Genomic DNA, 22,174 nt, shown 5'->3' with positions numbered 1-22,174 from the left:
GGATCTATGCATCTATAGTACTTAACTATTTTAAATAATGAAGATTTGTCCAGTGTATTTAAAATGTCAAATTTCTAAGGCAGTTGGTAAATTGAAAGAAATTTATAAATAACTTTGAGAACAACTATATTTTTTACAAGTACATAATTTAATTAGCTGGCTTATTGTTATAAACGACCAATCCCCAAGTGGGAATGAGTTATAGAAGTTTTATTGAGAACAAAAAAAATTAGCAAAGCAAAAGGGACAGTGCTGGGAGCACAATGCCAGAGGCTCATGCACAAAATGGTGGCTTCACCTTTTATACCCCTTATATTGCATCAGCTTTATGCATATTTATTTTTGGTTTTATATAAGCTCACCCCATGTCACTCTTTTTGGCGCTGGCGTAGTTTTGTCACTGTGGTCATCAGGGTTTTCACTGGATGAAGTTCTGCTCCTTTTGAGGTCGTGTCTCAAGAGGTTGGCTGGCAACAATCTGTCCAAGCAAACTCATAAATCCACATTACAGCACGTGAAACCATGCTATGCTCGTGAAAACCAGGTTCACAACTGGGCTAGTCTAACAACATTAACCACTTTATAACATATATTATTACCTTAATATTAACATTATAATATCAATTCATATAAGACTGTGAAAGCCAATTCCCATTAACTTGTTTCGCACACCTATAAAACTGTTGGTTTTAGACTCTCTACAACTTGAATATTAATAAAGCACATTTTTATTTTGTCTTATATTTCCATTGCATTTGGCATATTGAGGTTTAGGAAGTCCAACTATTCAGTTGGTTTGCTGCTTTAAGAAACTTAGGATGTATTTTTGGAATTTAAATCTCTTCCTTTCTATCTCTCCATAAAGATATATGAGTAGGTTTTATGCATGAGCAACAGACATGCTTTTAAAATTCAGTTCAAGTGTGAAGGAAAACTTGGTGTGACTAAGCAAAGTGACGTAGTGATATGATAAGTTTGCTTGTAGTTAACTATTAGTCTACTGGCTGTAAGTTCAGAGCACTTTGAATTTAGAATATTGTTAAAAATTTCTACATTTCTTCATATAAATGATGGGTTTGTCTCTAATCCCCTGAGCCTGTGCCCTCCCTTGGCCTGTGCAGCTGCTGAGTTACAGATGGGTGATTTTGGGTGGTTTGGTGCTGCTGTTCTGAGGGACCCAGAGAAAGCACTGCCTGCCTTTCACTCCCTGCGAGCTTCACTCCAGGGCTTCATCTCCCCGGCCAACAATTTGCATAAAAGTTGACAAAGGCAATAATTTTCTCCAGGTTTTATTGAAATTGGGAAGTAGTTTCAAACCATAGTGTGGGAGAAGGGAGGGAATGTTACTAAAGTAGGCTGGAAGAGTTCTATTTCCTGAGGTGGGGAAAAAACCAGCTCTGCTTGTGCTTTAGCACAGGAGACTTGAGGGTGCATTATGCAGCACCATCCATCAGCCCCAATTCCCAGTTACCTTTGGAGCAGTTGGTGTAAATCAGGCAAGCAGATTTACATATAACTGAAATAAAAATGGAATACAGTCATCATTAAAGCAGATAACCTGCCTGACTAATTGTGTTTTGTCATGATTGCTAACTAAAACAAAAGACATGTGGCTAGAGAGGGCTTTATATTGCCTTAAGACAAATATTTTGTAGCTAATAATACACAGAATATATTATAATATTCAGAACATATGCAGCTGCCTCATATGGGTCTATAAAAGCCATTCTGTTTTAGGGTGATGTGTGCTGTAGCAAACAATGATTTTTATAGTAGCTTTCCCATGTATAACTATGTCTGGAAAATAATGTCAAGAAAAAGCTTCCAAAAATATCTGGACATGAACAGCAGGTGAAATGCAGATTAAAGTAGTAAAAAGCATATTAAAATCCTAAATGGATTTTAATGCTGTCTTAGAAATTAAAATCTAAAGGGACTCTGAACTGCCTGGATGTTACATCTGATTTTAAAGGCTAGGTTTACAGCTGGCTCAGATTTCAAAGGTGAAGTTTTAATAAGTAAATGAGCTTCCTTGTTCATAGCTGAAATCTTTTGAAAACCATATTTGCTGGTTTGTTACAGTTCCCATTCAGAATAATGGAAGTGCCTAATCAGGCAGTTTGCTCACCTAAGGTGAGCTAAATATTTCATAGGGGTAGCTCGCATATGTGTGTTATTGTACTGCACAACAAAACCCAGATTCAATATGTCTCTTATATTCCTTCCCCTGGCAGGGCTCAGCAAGACTCTTAATGTCCTTTTATTTTCTGCTCTGGAAAGCTGCCTGTGCTTGGCTTGTAATACCAAACACTGTGAATTGTAATACTTTCAAATTCGAATGTGGGTATTAGATAATTTTAAAGAATGAGTACCATAACAGTAATCCATATGCAGGAATCTATATTTTATAAATGGAAATCTGCAGTACACAGAAAATATTTTCAACTATTATTTTATTACTCCTTTATATGGAGCTGAGAGAAACAGAATATAAAAGGTAATAAGTACTCAACATCCTCCAGGTTAAGATCCAGAATGGATTAAACACTGGGATAGTGTTACAAGTATACTAATATTTGTGAAAGTTCTCAGTTATGAATAAAAATCATACCTTTAAGGAAATAATGTAACTTCTTCTGATGCCTCTCCTAAGTGGAATGGAAGTGATTGATTAACCTGACATTTAATCTTTGGCATGCTTCAGGGAGTTTCTGCCATATGTTCAGTAAAGTGGTGTTTCTTTAGTGAAGTCATATTTAAACTATGGTAAAATGCATAGAAATGTACTGATACTTAATAAATGTAGCATAACTAAAGAGTGTTCCCAGCTTATGATTTTTTTCCCCTCCTCCCCCCTCTTTTTCTTTTTTCTCTTTTAAACAAAAGACTGACTTTGGCTCAAGTAGGCTTGGCTAGTTTCCTCTCCCCCCACATTCCCCAGAAGGAAGCTAAATGAATTCTGTCCATAAGAAGATTAAAAGCTGATGGGCTGGGCAGATGTTTTATTTTCTCAGGGGTGAAGGAAGTAGCATGAGCTTCTCTGGCAAGTCTGAAGATAATGGTGGTGGGAGACAATGTTTTGCTTCTAGTTAAATTGCAGAAAGGCATTTATACCTTTATACCATAATACATTTCATGTGTGCTTTGACCTTATCTTGATGGAAAAATAAAGATGTATTCAGGGTTTATGTATTAGTAGTTCATTTACTCCAACACTGATTTGTAGTGAATCTGTTACACTTCAGGATAAATTTAGGTGTTACTGTGAATTTTATTTGCTTTTTACTTCTTTGTTTTTCACTTTTAGATGTTTTAAACTCAGAATTTTCCTACATTATTTATATCTTGGTTCATTTTACTTAGTTTAGTTAGTTTTCAGTTCTTTTGCTTAATATTCTAATACTTTATTTTTCTATTGATAAAGCCCTGGCTGCAGTCTGGCTTACTCCTTGTGGCCAAGCTGCTGCAGGAGAAACTCATGGTGGACCTTGTATGATTTCTAGCAGAATTCAATAAGAATTCACAGAATTCTCTTCCTGGAATGAACTGATTCTTAACCCCTGAAGCTTCATCTCTCTGTGGCAGCCTCCAGCCTGGTGCTGACCTGGCAGCTTCTAAATAACTTAAAATGACAATTTACCTGCCTTTCTCATCTTTGGATCCTCCTGGATTCCAGGCTTGTTAAGGGATTTTGTGACAAATAAATAAAATTCTGGAGGTGCCTTTGTGCTCACACAAAAGACAATCAAAAAAAAAAAAAAAAAAAGCTGGGTAAAGCTTTGGGGTGACGTCCCTGTGTCCAAAACATGACCGTGGCTCTTCCTGGTGGCCTTGGCTTCTCTGTCAGTCAGTGCCCTTCAGGGACTGGAAGACCTTGTGGAACTTCCTCCTCGATTTCTGTCGTAGTTCCTGAGCTGTCCAAAGCAGGATTTGTTTTAATGGGTTCAAATCTTAATTCATATTTCATTTGTAATGAAACCCATCAGATCTTTCCAGGGTGGAGCTGTTGGCACCTGAGCATGGCTGAGAGTCATTAGGAAGTTGAGAGTCTTCAGTAAGAGTCTGTGTTTTCCTGTTAAAGCAGTACTTCATAGTTCTGCCATTCACAAATAACCTTTTCTCCTTAATACAATGGATGATGCAATCTAAAATGGCAATTCCTTAAGGCTATATCTAGATCAAGGCACTCAAGCAAATTAAAGCAAATTACCAAAGTGTTCTACATCAACATTCATAAGTTATAATGCATTAAATTGCCATTGGCTGGTGATGTCTTTAGGAATAAAATTAATTTAGTGAGCTGTATGTAGTTTAGTTTCCTTGGTTTACAGTGAGCGAAGGCCAATTTACTTCTGCATTGGAAAACTCCCATGGGAATTTAGTGCAGTTAAATTAATATGTTTTGACTTCTCACCTTTCCTTGAATCTTGATAAACCTTCAGATCTCTGTTCGCCCATTATGAGGTCCCCTTTCTTTGTGCTGTGTGTGGCTCACGTGGGATTACAGATTTCATCTGCACCAGGGCCACAAATAAAATTCAATTGCTGCTCTTCAGGCAGTAATGGCTGGATTATACAGAACCACTCTAGTATTTATTAACTAACCTGCCTCTTTTCCACAATGCACTGTTCAGGATCCTCTAGATCTCAGGGACAGCCAGCAGTAAATTCAGCACCTTTCAAGTTTTTCATAATGCACTTGTTCTGTGTGTATATATGTATGTAAAATTGTAAAGGTATTTTTAACTTTGGGTTTTATTTTGGTTGGCAAGCATAAGGGTAGTTTGTTTTGCTTTCAGTTTTATGTTTGGGGCGTTTAAGTTGAGAAAGGAATAGGAAATTAAATTGCAGTGGATGGTTAATAGACTGTTTATTTTAGGGCATAGTCAGTGCTTTCACACTTTACTTCGACTGTCATTACACAAGAAAAAACACTCATTTCCAGTACTTAAACTGGTGAATTGAAGCCTACCACTTAAAATTTGTCCACTTATTTACTTACATAAGCTCTTTAAGGCAGAATATTTTCTCTTTTAAGTGCTTTTCCTTCCTGTGTATCTCCCCTGAAGTATGAGTTTGTGGGTTTTGCATCTTTTGTCTCCCTGTTTAATAGAAAGAGATGTACTGTGTAATACTTAACTGAAGTGCCACAACTTACAGGGTTTGTAATTACTGTCCATTATTCCAAAGGATTTCTACTGCTTTGTAAAAGCATTTTTCATTTAATGCAGTTAGCAGCAGCAGAATAAAAGTACTGATAATTTCTGCTCCCATTCTGCATGTGTGGAGGATGGTACAGTCCTAGATGACAACATCCCTATAGCTGAATCCATGTAGGTGAATTTCTGTCTTCTGCCTTTATATTTTTCAGTAAATGGGGAAACTTGGGTAATATTTCTGTGACTTGTTGGCTAAATTTTACCAGCTGTTTAGGGAGGGAGTATTGGTAATGACAGGTCCTAATCAACATTTATTTATACTTACTGTTTTTTTGAAACAAGTAATTTTGATTTGGTCTAATATCATCTGATGCCACTGTTAAGTAAGGAGTTGGTCTGTAATATATGATCAGTTTTCTAAAGGACTAAAACTTGTTAGTAAGCTTTGAAAATGGTGTATAGAAAATTCAGAAACTGTAGTTTGGTATTTATGAGAAGCAGACAGATTTGTGTCATCTCTGGGAGTCATAAGGAATAGGTTTTTAGGGAGTTAGTGTTCACTTGTTTGAAAGGACTGGTTAGAAATTTCTCTGAAAGTGTATGTTTAATGCATTTTTGAGGTGTTTGGGTGAGGAGGGAGATTGTTTTGGAGTTTATATAGAAAATGCTTAGATTTTCATATTGCATCTTGCAAAGACTCACTCCTAGGGGTTACAGCATATCTCTGATAACTTGAGAAAACCTCTACCTGTGAAGAGGTAGTTTTAAAAGGAATATAGGACAACAAGAAAAGAAAGCTTTATTGATAGTTGGAAAAACAATTATATATGTATTTTTTGATTCCCAAAATCCAGGAACAAACACATATTTATCTGTATTGGCCACTGAAACAAATGAAATGCCAAATGTTTTAGCTGGCTGTGGTGGAAGGCAGCCTTTTTTTTTTTTTCTATGGCAACACATCTCATTGTCATCATTTTTCACTTCAAGTAACTGACAAAACCAGTGTGAAATATGTTCAGCAAATATGTAAAGCTATTTTTGCCCAAGTCTTAAAGTGACAAAAAAAAAAAAAAAAGAAAAAAAAAAAAAAGAAGGAAATTGTCCAGCACCAGTGGCAGTGGAACAGGTGGAAGGAGTGTCCATCCTTTCATTGCCCAACTGCAATTTATCTTAAATTTAACTGGATCAAAGCTGTATGTGCTGAAATGGCAGCACTTGGAACTGGAGCAGGAGAACTTTGCTGTGTCCTAGCCAGGATATGTCAGCACAGACTGCTTGCTGCAATTCCATTGTTGTGAGAAAAAAGAAACACTTAATGCTCCTGATCTTTGTTTGTCGTGAACATCCTATGATTTATCTGCTCTGTGAGTAACTCAGGGTCTGATGAATTCGAGGACTATGTTAGTGCTTCAGGTGCTGATATTGTAAGTCCGGGAGAATATTGTGATAAGAAATGGGGGAAAACCACTCTATTCCATGTAAAATATTCTACAATGAAAAAAAAAATTAATACAAGATTCATAGGTGGTTTTTTTCTTACAGAATTGGAGAAGGTAAAACATTAGTACTTGACTGGTTATCGTAAGGGCTCTTACAGGAAAACCAAAGTAGTTTTTCATAAAACTCTCAATTTATGGAATGTGTGAGAAGATGCTACTTTAAAAAGTGTGCTCATGGGTGTAAATTTTTTTAATGAATAGGAGGATGGCTAGGAAGAAATGTCATTGTGTAGTTTATTCTGGTTTTTCCATTCTGCTCTGCTAGCATGAAATTTGGACAATAAATCATTCAAACTGCCTAACTTTTACTAGTAGAAAATATGGAAATGGTGGAAGGGGAAAAAAAATTAAAATGGTGCAGGGATCCAGACAGTGCACTTCTTAATGACTAGGACAGCATTATATTTCATTCAGGCTTAGAGCCTCCAAAATATTTTCACAGGGCTCTCATTTATTAACATAAATGAAAGCTGGATATCTGAAGTTGTTTGCAGTATCCATTTCTGAACTGAATTTTGATGAGAGAAAAAATCTGACCTTTGATGGATGTAGCAAACACATTTGCCTGCTTTTTAAAAATGGGATGATTCACAGCTGGACAGTAGGAAGTAGTGACTGCAGCTTCTAACTCTGAATAAATTTTACTTTTTGTAAAGTAAAAGAATTGTGATTATTTATCATTGTTGCCCTAATTTTTTTCTTTTTTAGCATTTTGAGAATTCAGGGAAAAGATTAGGTTTTTCAATTAATGTGGACAACTTCCAAAATAGTTCAGTCATGTAAGATTTGATCAAATAATAAAAGCAAACTGCTGCCCCTGGTTTTAAAAATAACTTCAGATTTGGAAGACAGATTTTGTCATGACATAAATAGAGGTATTACTGAAAATATTGTTGAAGATACATCTGTATATGCACAATGTGATTTCTGAGGGTTTCATGGGTTTTGGTTGGTTTTTCCTTTTTCCCTTTGGTATGCCTCACTGTAGGTGCAGCATAAACTTTGTAATTTGCTTTTTGAGCAATAGAGGTGTTAATTGTTCCCTTGGGTATATATGAATTATTTACCTTTATTTTAGAGTCTTGAGTAACATTAAGAGTACCTCTGAATTGTCTCATTTCTTTTCATTTTTGCGACATAAAAATGTTACCCTTTTCTGCGTTAAAAAACAGTCAATAAAATACAATATTCTAAATTAGTTAAAGCTGATACAATGGGAAATTGGTTCTCTTCATTCAGAAGGCTGGAAAATTGAGTTGAATTTTTAAGGCAGCAAAAATCGGTGTCTAGGTGGACTTTGGAAGGATGCCTATAAAAGGACTGGCATTTGCATTAAGTAGCAGCACTAAATTTTTGACTGAGTCACAGATGGTACTTACCAGTGTTTCTTTTTTTGTTTTGTCATCTTGTATCAACCTAATGTTAGGGCAAAACAGGTTTAAAATGTGACGTAAATTGATGCTTCTTTTGAAAGTGATGACAGTGACACAAATCCTGAATGAAACCTGCAAGATTGTTGGTTATTCTTGTTCTCAAAATAGTTCTTAGATTGTTTAAATGCAGGGTGTGTTAAATATTTAGGAAAGGCAATGAGGAAGGTTTTAGTTTCCTTCGGTTTCTTGTCTGGTGTTTTATTAACAAAGGATTTCTTGTGGCAGTTGGTTTTTCTCATTTTAAACTTTGAGCCTTACTGAGATGTGGGAACATTTGGCCTTTCCAGAAGAAAAGATGTGGTGGGGTTGCGGTTTTTCAGGAGTGTGCAGGGGTTTGGTGGTTTTAGGATGGCATGGGTGTTTTTAATTTTTAATTAAATATAAAATTTTAAAACGTGCTAACAGCAAAAGAACTGGGAATACTTTACCTTCTGAAGACTTTTTTGTGTTGTAAAGATTCCTCTCTTAGATCCTTGAGAGCATATCAGCCTTTTCTGAAATCAGAATGTTTATCATCCAGGGAAATTTTTAAAGATTTCACACTGTTTTCAGTATCTTCATCTTTTTTTGTTGAATATATTGCTAGACATTATCAAAGCTGGTATCCTCAAAATGTTAGGATGACAAACATGTTTCACACGCTTCACTTTTTAATGAGGTAAAGAAAAAGAGACTTCTCCATTATGCCCACACTGAGCATCTGGGAGATCAGAGCAAGTGGTTCACAGAATATTCCTATTAAATAGTTGAAATGCCACTTATTATTAGCTAAAGCTAAATGGGCTAATAGGAGGTGGAGGCATTGCTGTGATGCCCATGTCCTCAGAGCACACTGTGTATTCCTCAGTGCACTTTGCAAGGTAGAACAGCTTGCAGGGTTTTGTTATTTAAAAAACTGTATTTTGGTTACAAACTGATAAAGATTGTATAAAAATGCCAGTTTCTTCCTCCTTCTCTTTTCTTGAGCAAATGACATCTTGAAGGTCACCAGCAATTCAATCTGCCCTGCAGAAAGTAGGTTTTTTCCTCCAGCCTTCCCAGGAAAATGAAAGCCCTTTGAGAAAAATCCCATCAAAGATTTTAGCAGTCTTGACTTCTCCACCCTGGACACTGTGCACAACTTAAGCATTCAGATGGAAACCTTCGAGAGTACATAAAGCTTTAAGCCATGAGAGCTCCCTGAGCTGGAGGGACTTTTTTTTCTTTTTTCTGAGTGATAATTCAAGGTTACTCTCTTGGTCAGAATGTTTTGACCAAAAGCATGCTCTTGAGAAAAATGAAGGGAACGGTTCGTACCCTGTGGTTATAGAGCAGTTAGCTTGTGAACCAGAATGCATCATTACTATCATTCAGTTAGTGTTATCAGGAAACCTGTCAGATTTAAATGCTTAAGAGAGCTCTTGTAACTGTTGCCATGGCAATATCAGGAAAGCAACGTGGTAGTGTTCATCCATATCCCCTGTTCAGCTAAATTCCTTTGCAGTCCTTTAACTGGAAAAGAAAGGTACCATATTGCACCAGGCTCGGTTTCTTTTGAGCTGGAACAAATGAAGGCTGAAATTAACTCTTTGTGTGAAGGTTAAATACAAATGCTAGGCAGAAGTGATCTAATTTGCTTTGCTCTTGGTTTGCTTGTGTACTGTGTGTAAAGTACTCTTTTTGTTACTGATCTGCTGTTCATGCCATCATGTCATGACTTGGAATTCAGTTTGGGTTTTAATAAGACACATGCAATGCAGTCCCAAACTAACAAATTTTTTAGAAGACTGGGTTTACCTCATAGGTTCCTATTTTCTCTAAGTGCAGAAGTGTGAACACTTAAGACTGGAATTCCAGATCCTGCTTTCTCATTTGGCCTCACTTTTGTAACGCTTTTCCCTGCCACTGAGCCCGCCCTGTATTTCCAACCTGTGTGCTGTTGATCAGCTGTGCATTTTTAGTTTCACTCTTCTGTTTTCTGACATTTAAGCTCCTGTTTCACTATCTTGCTGCAAGAAATTGTTTTCCAGAGCCCTCCCCCAGCCTCCTGCCCCAGAAAGCTTTGCCTGCACTCTTGATACAAAGCAGAGCCCGTGTTGTGTCCTTGCTGACCTGCATTTGCACAATGCAGTGTTTCAGAGGCGGCGGTGCAGCTTCCCTGCCTCCCTCCTTCCCTGGGCAGCCCATGGGGTGGCCGGGCTTGGGAAGCAGGGCTGGACGGGCTGGAGATGGGATCTGCAGGAATAACAGCCAGTGCCATGTCCAGTACATGTGCTGAGCCAGGGGCTGACACTGCCCCGAGTCACATCCTGCTTTGGAAGGACAATCGGAAAGGAAAAGGACAACAATGCTCTGCATTGAGAGGTGCAGTTCTCACAGTGTAACTGAGTGATTGTCCAATGTTTACTTATTTGTGCTGTTCAACAGCAGAAGAGGGATTGAGCAATACCATCTAAAATGGGGAAAATATGGCAACAACAAGGGATGTTTTTGCATATCAGTTACAATCCTGTTCTTCCCAAAAACACAAATGGAAGAAGTAGCAGCGTCTATATCAGCATCTTCCCTGTCCCTTTCATTTCCTCCTAGGACTTTTCCATGCCTTGCAATGAGCATTCATTCCAGAGAAAAGGTTTTTTTGCCCTGTGGGATTATGTAGGTATTTTAAATTGATGTGTGATTAGGGACTGTGTTAACATATCAGGAAAATAAATGGGAAGAGGGGTGCAGTCTAAAGTAATGGCCTTTTGGTGCTTCCCTCCCCTCCAGTGCCTGATTTAGCCTGGGCTTGGAGACAGTTAATGCATGTCTTAACATGTTGATATATTCTGAAAATATTTTGTAAATGAGGACTGACATGTCTTATATTACTGCACTGCAGAGAAAAGCAGATTCTAAATTGCTGTTCTAGTAAGGTTAACCTGAAAAGCAGTCTGTCTCATCTCTTCTACATCACTGCCATCCCATAATTTAAGTTTATAAATTTAAGTGAAGATCTTAGTGGGCACTGAATTTGCTCTTAGAACAACCACTGACGCTTGGAAGTACCTTGACATGTAATTTTTAAAATTTAGAACAGCTTGTGAACTTTACGCAGGGAAGATCTCCCAGTGACTGGGGATGGGATCAGTTCTACTACACCAAAAGCTGTGGTTGTACATTTTGCATTCTTAATTCTATTGGTGTGGGGTGTGCAAATATCTCACACCACTGATTTAATTGGAGACGTGAAAGGAACAGTTCTGTTGTACAATAACAACTTTTTTTGGTGGGACTTCATTTTGATCTTGTAGTATCAATGTGTAGGTCTCTATTAAGTTGAAAGTTAAATAAATATGGGGAAATGATGGAATTTCAATTTCTGATTTTTGTTACCAGGCCAGCTTTTCTAAGATTTTTCTTTGCCATAGTAATGGTGCTGATTACGTCACATTTTTTTTCTCCCATCATAACTTCTGAGCCATTGTGACTTGTTTTCAACCTGAAGCAGACACACAGAGAACTAAAAACATTTAAAGCAAGTATTATACAAACTCTTGTACTTCTGTATTCAATGAATAGTTATATCCCTTTTTTTACTGCATTGCAGACATGTTAGAGTTTTAGCTACAAGTTGGTATTGCTAATGAAAAAAGCATTTTTTTTCTTGCTGTACAGGGAAAGGAAGTAAGAGAACGTGTCCAAGCTTTTAATGATATAATTAATTATTGCACTATTTTTAACATGAACTGTTTTTGTATTCTAGTAGAGTGAGCAAATATCTTAAACACAAGCTAGAAAGTAGTAAAACATTCAGAGAAAAGAATGTAGAGTGTTCATTCTGTAATTGCATATTTCATCATACAAAATTATTCCCTTTTGTTTCTGAAAGCTTTGCAACAAACTGTGCAAGAAAACAATATTTGGATGCAAATGTTTTTAGTAGCCTTTGACCATCTTGATAAGGATTCAAGTATGTTTATAGAATAGTCTCAACTTACACCCAAACATTAACACAAATTTAAAAACTCATGTTACACCCTTAAAAGGGCATTAAGCATGGCTTTTTATTTAGCATTCTGGTCCTCACTAGTCCTGTAAGCAACAGGAGGTTTGGTTTGTTGAACTCATGGACATTGTGCCGTGGTTCTGCCAAGCTCGGGCAGATCAGCATCGTGCAGGAGCTCCAAAGCCCAGCACCCAAGAGGTGGTTTGGCTGCCAAACTTGATGATTCCAGTGCCAAACTATTTAAGGTTTAGTATTAACCTCTTGGACTACACCCAGGAGCCAGGAACAGCATTTAGGATGAGCCAGAGTTGGTAAAATCAAGTACATCACAGTGGAGCTGGCAAGTGCCAAGGGCTGGGAGCAGCACTCAAGTCCTCTCCAGGAGGCTGGATTGTGTCCTTGGCCAGCACTGCCTGGGGAGAGGCCACTTACGGCATTGGACATCTTCCAAAATGCAGTCCCCTGCAGCAGTAGCTGGCTTCCCACACTCACTCTGGGGGTGTAGAGCCTGCCCACAGTGACCTTCAGCCAGGTGCCTTTCAGCTGGATGTCAGCTGTGGCCTGCATTAGCTGGGAGCGAGCAGCACACTGAGTGGGCAGAACTGCAGTGAGCACTGCAAGCACTCCCAGAGCATCTGTCCAGGGCGGCTCTGTCACATGAATGCCAACAGGCATCATGCAAACTGAGTGTATGGACTTCCAGTTTAGCTGGAGAAATCTCCGCTGAAGAGAGGTATTACTTTGACAGATACTTGCTTTCCCCAAAGCCAGACATTTATTTATATGATTTGAGGTGTGTTGGAAATGCGAAAATGTACAATTAGCACACCCCAAATACAGCAGAGGAAAATATTTAGTGGATGATCTCCAAAAAAGGGTGTTGAGCAAATTCCCATCTCCGCCTTCCAGAGGACCTGCTGAAATTGCTTCAGAGGTGCATCCAGTGCCTTGCAGTCTGTTCACATGTGAGAGTTCCTGCAGACAGACAGCCTGAGAGCTGCTGAGAATGGTCAGTAATACGATTTATCTTCTCATTACAAAGAGAAAGCCCTGCTGTGGTCTCTGTACTGTGCACAAAAACCAGGCTTTAAGGACTAGGGAACACTAGAAAAACCAAGTAATGCTAAAGCTAGGAATTTCTTTCTTCCTGAGCAGCTTTCCCAGAAAAAGTGAAATCTTAAGACCATAAATATAATCAATTTTATTAAATAATAAAAGTACATCAAATATTTGTATTTTATCCAATTAATAAGTCCCAGTCAAACAGAAAACTAATTGCAGTTTGATCATTTGCTGATGATCAGAGGTGGGTATTGCTTACCCTGGCACTGTGACAAGCAGCAATAACCTGAATCTGATACAACTCTGCTGTAACAGTTGGAAAATAAGCTTTAAAAGTTCTGTTTGTTAGAAAACTGCAAACCTGTAAATAGATTTAACCCACTTCTCACAATTTATTTTCAGTGGTACATGTTGAGATTTTAAATTGCTTAGATTTTGTTCCTGCCGATATTGCTGGCTGGAACTCTCAATTTTATTGTGACCTAGTCTTCCCCACCTGTAAACTCAGGTGTGGGGCTTCATTTTCCCCAGCAGAAGTGTTTTCACTTGGTTTACCCTTGCTTTTTGTCAAACAGGAAAGATCAAAACAACACGTTTGATTTGCTTTCTTCTGCTTTGCACAAAATGATATTTTGTCAAGAATGGTGCAAGACTGGAACTTAGGTTTTACATTTCTCCTCAGCCTTTGAGTTACCTTGAAGTTATGTAGGGAAATTAATAGCAGATCCAATGAATTTGCATGAAGGTTCCAAGTGGAATGAATGTTACTTGGCACCAGGTCTTAGGTGTTTGCCCTGTGACTTCTAGAGAATGAAGTAACTTTCAGTCAGCTCTTTGTGGACTGAAGGTTGCATCCAGAACACCGCTTGCATTTCTGAAGGCAGTGTACAAAGCTAGTCTTTGCAACTTTGATTTCATTTATCTCTCCTTCCAATCTGAATAAGCAAACTTCTCGAAACTGGACCTACTTCAAGGGAATACATTCTAAGTGCTTTAGAATTTATTGGCAGTGTCTTACTAAATTGTGACATTGCTAAATGTGTTGTACATTAAAGTAGTGTATAATAATTGTCATGTGGCATTTGAAGGTAAAACTGATCTGCCCTCTGTGCATTTCCTTAGTTTTTAATTTTTCATTTTGTAGCAGTTCTGGATAATAAGAAATCATTACATGGAGGAGAACTAGAGCTATGAATGCACTCCTTAAAATAAAATTTTAATGTGGAAAATATGCTCAATTATATTTTACTGGCACATGAATCAGCAATTGTACCACCAAAGTGTGCATGCTTATTATTGCATGTTAACACAGAAATCCTTATACACCTTTTTTTATTTTAATCTCAAATTCGCTGGGAAAACCTTTTGGTTATAATTTCATCATACTCCAGAGCTATACTTAATTTTTTTAACTTAAAAAAATAACTTCTGGCGTGCCCTGTGTGCTGGGCTCAGTCTGGGCTGTGCCTGGGCTGCTCCGTGGTGGCTGTCCATGCGTTCTGCGTTTATTTACACGTGCCCCGCGGGGCGGGCGGCAGCGCCGCCCTCAGTGCAGTCTGCGGTGGCGGTACCTGCCGGCCTTGTCTTTGGCCGCGTTGGCGCAGGCGTTGTGCTTGTTCTGCTGTAAGTGGTTCCAGTATTTGATCAGTTCGCTGGGCTGGAACTGATGGGAGGTAATTAGGTGGCTGTATTTACAGCTGGAGTAAGAAACTCGCCAGTGATTGAAGACAAACTCGTTGGGCGGGGGCATGGGGTCAATCCGCAGCTTGGCGAGACAGATCCCCACGTACACATCCTCTAAATGTAAACGTCGGATGCTTAAGGAGACCTTAAAGATTTTTTCTGCTAAGTCTCCAGAAAAAACATAACCAGTTCCAGAGCAGAATACAGGATAACGTTCACTTGGATACAAATCAGGTGGCATATACCACTTGCTATCCTTGTTCCTGTTGGGTGCATAACCTCTCATTAAATAACCTGTAAAATACTTGTGCCTCGGAGGAAGTTCTGGTTTCAGAAGCTTGTGTATTAAATATTCAGTATTGACAAACATATCACTATCAGTTTTCATAACATACGGAACATGTGGACAGTAGGTTGCAACCCAGTTCATTCCCATCAGAGTTTTTATAGTTAAATTATAGTAGGTGTCTAAGTACTCCTGTTGAATGATGTCGTGGTGCTGTCTGCTTTCCTCAAGGATGGTTCGCTGGAGATACCCATTTACCTTGGTGCTTAATCCCAACAAAAAAATCCGCACAATTTGGATGCCAGGTGTCAGGCTCTCGTTGCCCCAGGTCTGTCGAATTGCTTGTCTGGCCTCCACCTGGCCTGGCTCTGCAGCTATGAGCAGTATTAGAAAAGGGGTCTTTTCCTGGCACTTGCCAGGCTCGTTGATGACATATTTGAAATGGTAGGAAGCTGGATGCCCAGTGCCTTTCTCGTTGTAAATACTTCCATTGGCACTGAGGGTATTTTCCAAACCGGTTACTCCCTGTGGGGACAGGTCAGTGTTGTTAGGGTTGGTGACTGTCTGGGGCCTGAGTGTCTGAGGCACAGCATCTCTCCACACGTTCCTTAGAGAGCTGTGGTTCGTCTCACTTTTTGTAGATCTAAATCCTCGTATGGTGTAAGACATGGGGTTTTCTCTGAATCCCGCCTTGCCTGGCAGCCAGTCGTGATGGTTGAAGAACAGAAACATGGCAAAAAGAAACACCAGAGAGACCAGGCCGATGAGATGGGTGCGAAATAGAGACCTTTTGGTATTCCAGGTCATCTTTGCCAAGCAGCAGTGTCGTCTTCTCCACTGAAGCATGTTGTAAGGATCCAGTGATGGGATATGAGACAATGCTCAAGGAAAAGGCTTTTCCAATTGCTGTAGAATCCACTGCTATTCTTTGGTATTCATTTTCCTTTGAGTTGAGTAATTGTCTGCAAATGGCTCGTTCTGCAAAGAATTAAAAAAAAATCATAAGTCTTTCATTTTGCACACTCATAAACAGTTACAAATAGAAACTAGATATAAACCTAAAATTGAGTTAAATTTACCTTTTCAAAGAACAGTGAATGTCAATGGAAACAAGATTTGACTTATGCCAAAAGCCAACCTTGTTTTATGATTTAACTTGATTTGTTAGCTTTTAAAAATGCTTTTTTGCCTGGTAAAAGTTTGGACAAGCATCCTGGATACCAAAGATAAAGAGAAAAAAAATGGATCATGTTAGCAGGAAAAAGTGTGAAGTAGATGTAAATAGCTTCATATTCATGGCTGTGAAATCCTTGTGGAGTGTTTGAGAAGGACTGAATGAAAAAGCCTTGCTGGCAGATGGAAGGTTTATTGGCATTAATTAAAATTGATTTGACACGCAGAGGCTAGGATGGCTCACCGTTTTAAAGGCCTTTCTGCAAAGGGCCGTGCCTGGTGGTGGGACAGACGGCGCGGGGTTGGCGATGGCAGAGCTGTGTTAGTCACAGGACACTGCCTGACGCGTCTCCACCGGCCCCCACTGTGCAGGGAAAGTCAATGAGAAGATGCACCTGTCAAAATGAATTTTCAGGGTCCAGTAACCTCACTGCACAGCCCTCAGATGCCAGTGCAGGGTAACACTCCCGGTCGCCTTTCAGGCACCTTTCACCTTCCACTCCACATTGGAGGAAAACATTGACTGGAACTGGGCTGTGGTGCCAGGCTCAGAGGCAGCTGAATTAAAATTAAGCTCTTGATTTTTAGTAGACAGAGATCTTGGGTAATGATCATGTTAACTGGAAATAAAATTGCTCAGGACTAAGTTTCTGGCCAGCTATCTGATGATCATGATACTGGGTTGGTTTTTTTCCTATATAAAAGTATATGTAACTACTGTAATAGCAGCTGGAAATTTCAAGTATTCTGACTAGCAGCTGTAGCTGTGGGAAAAAGTGCCAAAGTAATCTGTGCTTCATTTTCTCTTAAATTTTTGTACATATTCAGGAGCAGAGTCAATATGGCAGCTTCATGATGCTGCATATTAAAAGCTGATCACATCATCTCGTAAATGAACTTTCACTGTACAATAGCAATTCGTTTGCGATTTTCAATTTGCTCTAATTTATTCCTGGGCCCTAGGGTTTTGTATGGGAAAAAGGATGACAGTTGAACAAGAGTCCATAGAAAATGCTGTTTCTAATAGAAATATGTAATTTATTAATTGCTTCCCTATCTTCTTAAACCAATATTTGGATTAATTTGTGCATTTAAAAACTAAGTGATATGTTACATGGGAAATTACAGGGTTTAACATTGTAAGGGAGTAATTTAAGATGAGATGTCAATCGAATAATAGGATATTAAGTTGTATGTGTGTGATGCAACATTCAGTCTGCCCTGTTCACGAAAGGGAATATTTGCATTTCGAAAGGGTGGGCAGAGGGGTATCAGTGATGTTTATTTTGTTTGCTGCCGGTATTTTTACCAACACCCTTCGGACCGAGAGGGAGCTGCCTCCCGGCCGGCCCGCCGCCTCAGCCACCCCCGCCAGGGGGCGACGCTGCGCGGCGATTGTGACGCGAGTCCGGACGGGAACACCCGAGTCTGGACGGGAACACCCGAATCCGGAGGACGGGAACACCCGAGTCCGGACGGGAACACCCGAGCCCGGCCCGGGAACACCCGAACGGCCCAGTGCACCTCAGCCGCTTTCACGCGTTTGGTTTTAAAGCCTGCTGAAAGTATCTCTGATTTTCTCATTTTAACTATTCGGGGCACATGTCACTTCCCGGAGACTCAGCTGTCTGTGTAAAAATCATAAATGCTTGTGTCTAAACTGTGTACTTCAGGAATTAACCTGACATTCCACACTTGTGCTGCTTTAACTCGAGCGTTGGCCTTATATGAAAGAAGATAAGCCCCAAATGTGCGAAACTCGTGTTTATGTGACCATTTGCACCTGTTGGAAAAACAAGCTTCCCCTCAAAGCTCGTAATTTTTAGTTTGTCTGCAATTAGTGTGCAGTGAGTTGTAAATGAACACTCAGCTATTCGGGAATATCTCTAGATGAGCAAACATAAATGTCACTTGAAAGGATAGCCTAGATCTCAGGGAAGTTAATTGTTTGATAGCAGATTGGAGGGCAGCAGTGGGAATGTTTGATTAATTAGCGTTCCATTGCATGTGTCCACAGTTTAGGAAGAAAATCAAAGCCAGAATTTCACGAATGTGGGGTAGCAGCTAGAACTCAGATTAATTTTGTCACACTGAATTTTTCCACTCATAAAACTACAGTCATTAGATGGAAATATTTCAGCAAAAGTGCACTGGGATACTAATCTTTGTTTAATCTTTAACTGGGGTAGTGTTTTGATGAGGACCGACTTCAATAAAGCAATAGGCAAAAGTGAGAATCTTAAGTTACATAAATATTTGTGTAAACTGAAAGTGGTTTGCAGGTGCTGTGTTTCCCTGGTGCACTGAGGAAGTGTCCCAGCAAAGGCAGTTGCAATGGCCAAAGCCTGTTTTTATTAGGCTGCATGCTTATATAATGCATATGAAAATAAGTTTTACAGTGAGGGACAGAACTAGAATCAGAAAACATTTTAAGAGAGTCATATTTCCTTGATTTTTAAAAACTATTTCCGTGATTTTTCAAGGTAGGAGTATCTTAGAAAATATCTCTCTGTTAGCCCTTTAAAAAGGCATTTTATGAATAGGGGAAGCACTCACATTTATGTTTCAGTTTCATAGAGCTATTGACTGAAAAAACCCAAATAACTTTGGGCTCATTTTTCTTTGCAGTTATGTGTAAAACATTTCAAAATATATAGTGGAGTATTAAGCATTGAAAATATAGCAACAACATTTGCACCTTTGAAAAAAATACTACATGTTAGGGTTCATTGTTTAAAAATAATGTGAAAAACTGTCAATAGGTATTAAACTCACCATTGCATTGCATAATAAAAATATTATTTTCTGTCACTCAATTAGGGCTAGGGCATTACTTTTTTTCCCCCAAATAGTAAAAATTCCATTTTACAGAAAGGTTATGAACAGGCACCAACTATTGACAGTAGATAAGAAAGCCTAAGTACAGCAGAGGGTCTCTGGAACACTCATCTTGTCCTCTGAGAGTGTGTTGTTGGATGTAACTGCATTTTGGAGATATTATTCCTGATAATGCTGCTTCATTTTTGGCACCTGGCAGTGCAGTCACTGATGCATTATCAAATGCCAAATACATAAACTGTGAATGCCTCTTGAATTTTTATTTGTGGTCTGTGCTCTGCTGGTGTTTTGGTTCCTGGTACTTGCAGTTCTCCTCTATAATTACAGCTTTGAAAATTGAAGCATTCGACTTCCTATTCACACGTCTTGGTTTTTCATATTTTGATTAGCTGTGTGGGCAAACTCTTAAATTAGAGGGAAGAGTTCAAAAGGCAGCCAGAGTCTGTACTCTGATGAACAGCAGTTGCATATTGGGCCTCATTTAATGTGCCTGACTTCCCTTACGAGCTCCATTAATCTTTTGCACAAAACAGTATTTGGGATAAGGTTTGATGTGCAGGTTTTGAAATGTCTGGTGCCAATGTCTTACATTAGCCAGGTGTGCTTGTCCTGGAGTGTTGCCTGAAGGTACATTTTTTTGTTGTTGTTTTAGAAGTTCTGTCAAGTGACTTTATATTCTAAATGTCTTAAAACTGATTTGAAACCGGTGTCTGATGTATGCATCCCTTGGTTTGTGAACGCTTTCCAGCTGCAGTTGTTTTATTTCATGTTGGCATTGCCTTGGGCAAAGAAAGCACATCTATATTGACATTTAATGATTTGTTATAGCTTATTGGTAGATTCTGCAGATAAGGACTTTCTGTCTGTAATGTATTGAATTGCTATAGACCTAAATTTGTATTGCAAATATTCATTTTTTTTGTCACTAGTGACAAAGTATTTAAATTTCAACAAAAAATAGGAATGAATGGCAATTAGATGGAATATCATTTTACAATCCAAGTTAAACAGTCGGTGTTTTTCATATTAAACAGAAATTGCAGTGATGGCAGGAGATAAGTTACGTGCTTACCATTTTGAGTGTGCAGTGTTTGAAGGTTTCCTTTCGGGATGTCAGGGAGCCTGGTGTTACTTGTAAATCGTGGTGCCTGATTGCACTGCTGATGGTTTAAATCGTGCCCAGTCTTTTGCATGCTCCCAGTTTATGCTTGGCCGGTAGTGCCCTTGTGACATTTTGCTTGTGTTTGGGGGGCAGAACAGCAAGTGTAAAAAGGGCTGAGGGGACTTCTAAGATGTCTTTTGACTGTGTGGTCTGTTTTGATGGTTCAGTGCTCTCAGTATGTCACATTATGGCCATTTTACCGTGCTTTAAGATTACTTCAGATAAGGATTAATTCTGACCTAGTTTGAGAGGATTTCTAACTGGTTTTTCTGTATTGGAGGGGTTTGAGTTTTTAATTTCTCAGTTAAAAGCAATCATTACAGGAACTCCATTATCCCTTAATCCTTCCTCTCCAGCCACACCAGCCTTGGCAGACTGTGAGCAGTGCATTTAGTCAGTGTAAGGGAGTGACATTGTGCCGGGGGAGAGCAAAACCTGCTAGAATTCTTTCTCCCCGCTCAGAGACAGTGTTATCTCAGGGCTCTGCAAATTAGGAACGATCATTATCTGTAATGGCTGAAAAGGCAACAGACAAGCGAATGAATATCACACACAAGGGTTTGACATACCTTCCTTGCTCAGGCCATTTATGGTGCAGGATTATACCCACAGAAAATAGTTTGGGCACGCCATCACTTCAGCAAAAAAGATGCTGCCGACCATGCGCACATCCCCGGCAGCAGCAGCCGTGCTCCCCGCGGCCGCGGCGCCGGGCTCCGCTCTGTCCATCCGCCCGCCGCTGCCGCGTTCCTCCCGTGTCACTCCCGTGTCACTCCCGTGTTCCTCCCGTGTCACTCCCGTGCTGGCCAGGGGCGTCCTTGGCTCGGGGCTCTGTGCTCATGCTGCAGACAAAGGACACGAGCTGTGCTGTGGGCGCGGGGCGACCGCCGCTCACGGCCGCCGCTTTGGTGCTCTCACATCTGGTGTCTCCCGGCTCGGACAATGCAGGGCTGTGTTCTCCTCTCCTCGGGATCCATATTCCTGGTGGAAATGTTAGCGGGGAGTGCCAGTGCGTAGTGCCTCAGTTGTCTTCAGTAATAGGATCTCCCTCTGACCCTTCCTTCATTGTTGCTAGGCAGTAATAGAAATGGTTTGGAGTTGTTTTAACCCAGAATTGCGGTGTATAAAATCCATTCCGTAGTTGTTGGGCTGCTGCACAGGCAGGCAGCAGTTTAAATGTGGGCTTTGACAGATGCTGTCTTCTGACAGAGCAGAATTTAACGTCACTGCTTGGCTGAATCCCACGTGATTGTTTGCATTCATTTTGACTAAATCCGAAGGCAGACAGGAAGCTTTACAGGCTCTTGCTCTTATTTGATAAATGATACATACTCAGTTCATGCACAATGGTAGCTGAATAGTATAAAAATTGTATGATCATTAAGTGAGAAATTGAGGATTTTTACAGATTGTTTTCACTTTTCCTTGACACTGCAACCTAAGATTCTCTAGGAGATTTTAATGCTAGATATTCTATTCTCATATTCCAAAAGCTATTCTGCAGTGCAAGGGAATTATAAGCATTTAAATGCTGAAGCTTGATTTAACCCTTTTGGCTCTCTTGGAATACAAATAGTCTGTGCCTTCATGCGAAAGAAAATATAGAAATGTTATTCTTTCCTCACGTTTCCTTTATACATGCTTACTCTTTAAAAGCTGCTTTTTGTTATCTGGGGTTATTCAATTGGGCTGTGATGTATAAGCACATGCTGTTAAGCTGCCTCTCCTGTTAATAGCTTTCTGCTATGGTACTACTATGGTCTGGCATTGCAAAGTCAGGGGCACTTCAATTATTGATGAACCTAAAATGTCTTTTGTCTATTACAGATATACCTATGTCATAAAATTTGTCTTTTTGGTCCTAAGGAAACTTGTATTCTTTTCATTTTTTTTTCCTTTCAATGACTGA

General features: G+C 39.4%; 2 protein-coding genes across 2 annotated transcripts in view; one reads left to right on the top strand and one right to left on the bottom strand.

The window, feature by feature from the left end:
• Nucleotides 1–22,174, top strand: part of CDC73 (cell division cycle 73) — a 100,827-nt gene that overhangs the window by 41,361 nt on the left and 37,292 nt on the right. The window lies entirely within an intron of this gene.
• LOC134555765 (beta-1,3-galactosyltransferase 2) lies at nucleotides 13,244–21,470 on the bottom strand. Its single transcript, XM_063407712.1, has 2 exons — nucleotides 20,835–21,470; nucleotides 13,244–16,070 (listed from the first exon to the last, which is right to left on the bottom strand). The coding sequence occupies exon 2, from the start codon at nucleotides 15,936–15,938 to the stop codon at nucleotides 14,670–14,672; it is 1,269 nt and encodes a 422-aa protein (XP_063263782.1). The 5' UTR covers nucleotides 15,939–16,070; nucleotides 20,835–21,470; the 3' UTR covers nucleotides 13,244–14,669.

This window comes from Prinia subflava, chromosome 10 (genome assembly GCF_021018805.1).
Source record: "Prinia subflava isolate CZ2003 ecotype Zambia chromosome 10, Cam_Psub_1.2, whole genome shotgun sequence".
NCBI classification, from domain to species: Eukaryota; Metazoa; Chordata; class Aves; order Passeriformes; family Cisticolidae; genus Prinia; species Prinia subflava.
This window is presented reverse-complemented; position numbering and strand designations above follow the sequence as displayed.

Excerpts from the sequence above, each read along its gene's own strand:
- LOC134555765 (XM_063407712.1), bottom strand. The coding sequence starts at position 15,938 with ATGCTTCAGTGGAGAAGACGACACTGCTGCTTGGCAAAGATGACCTGG.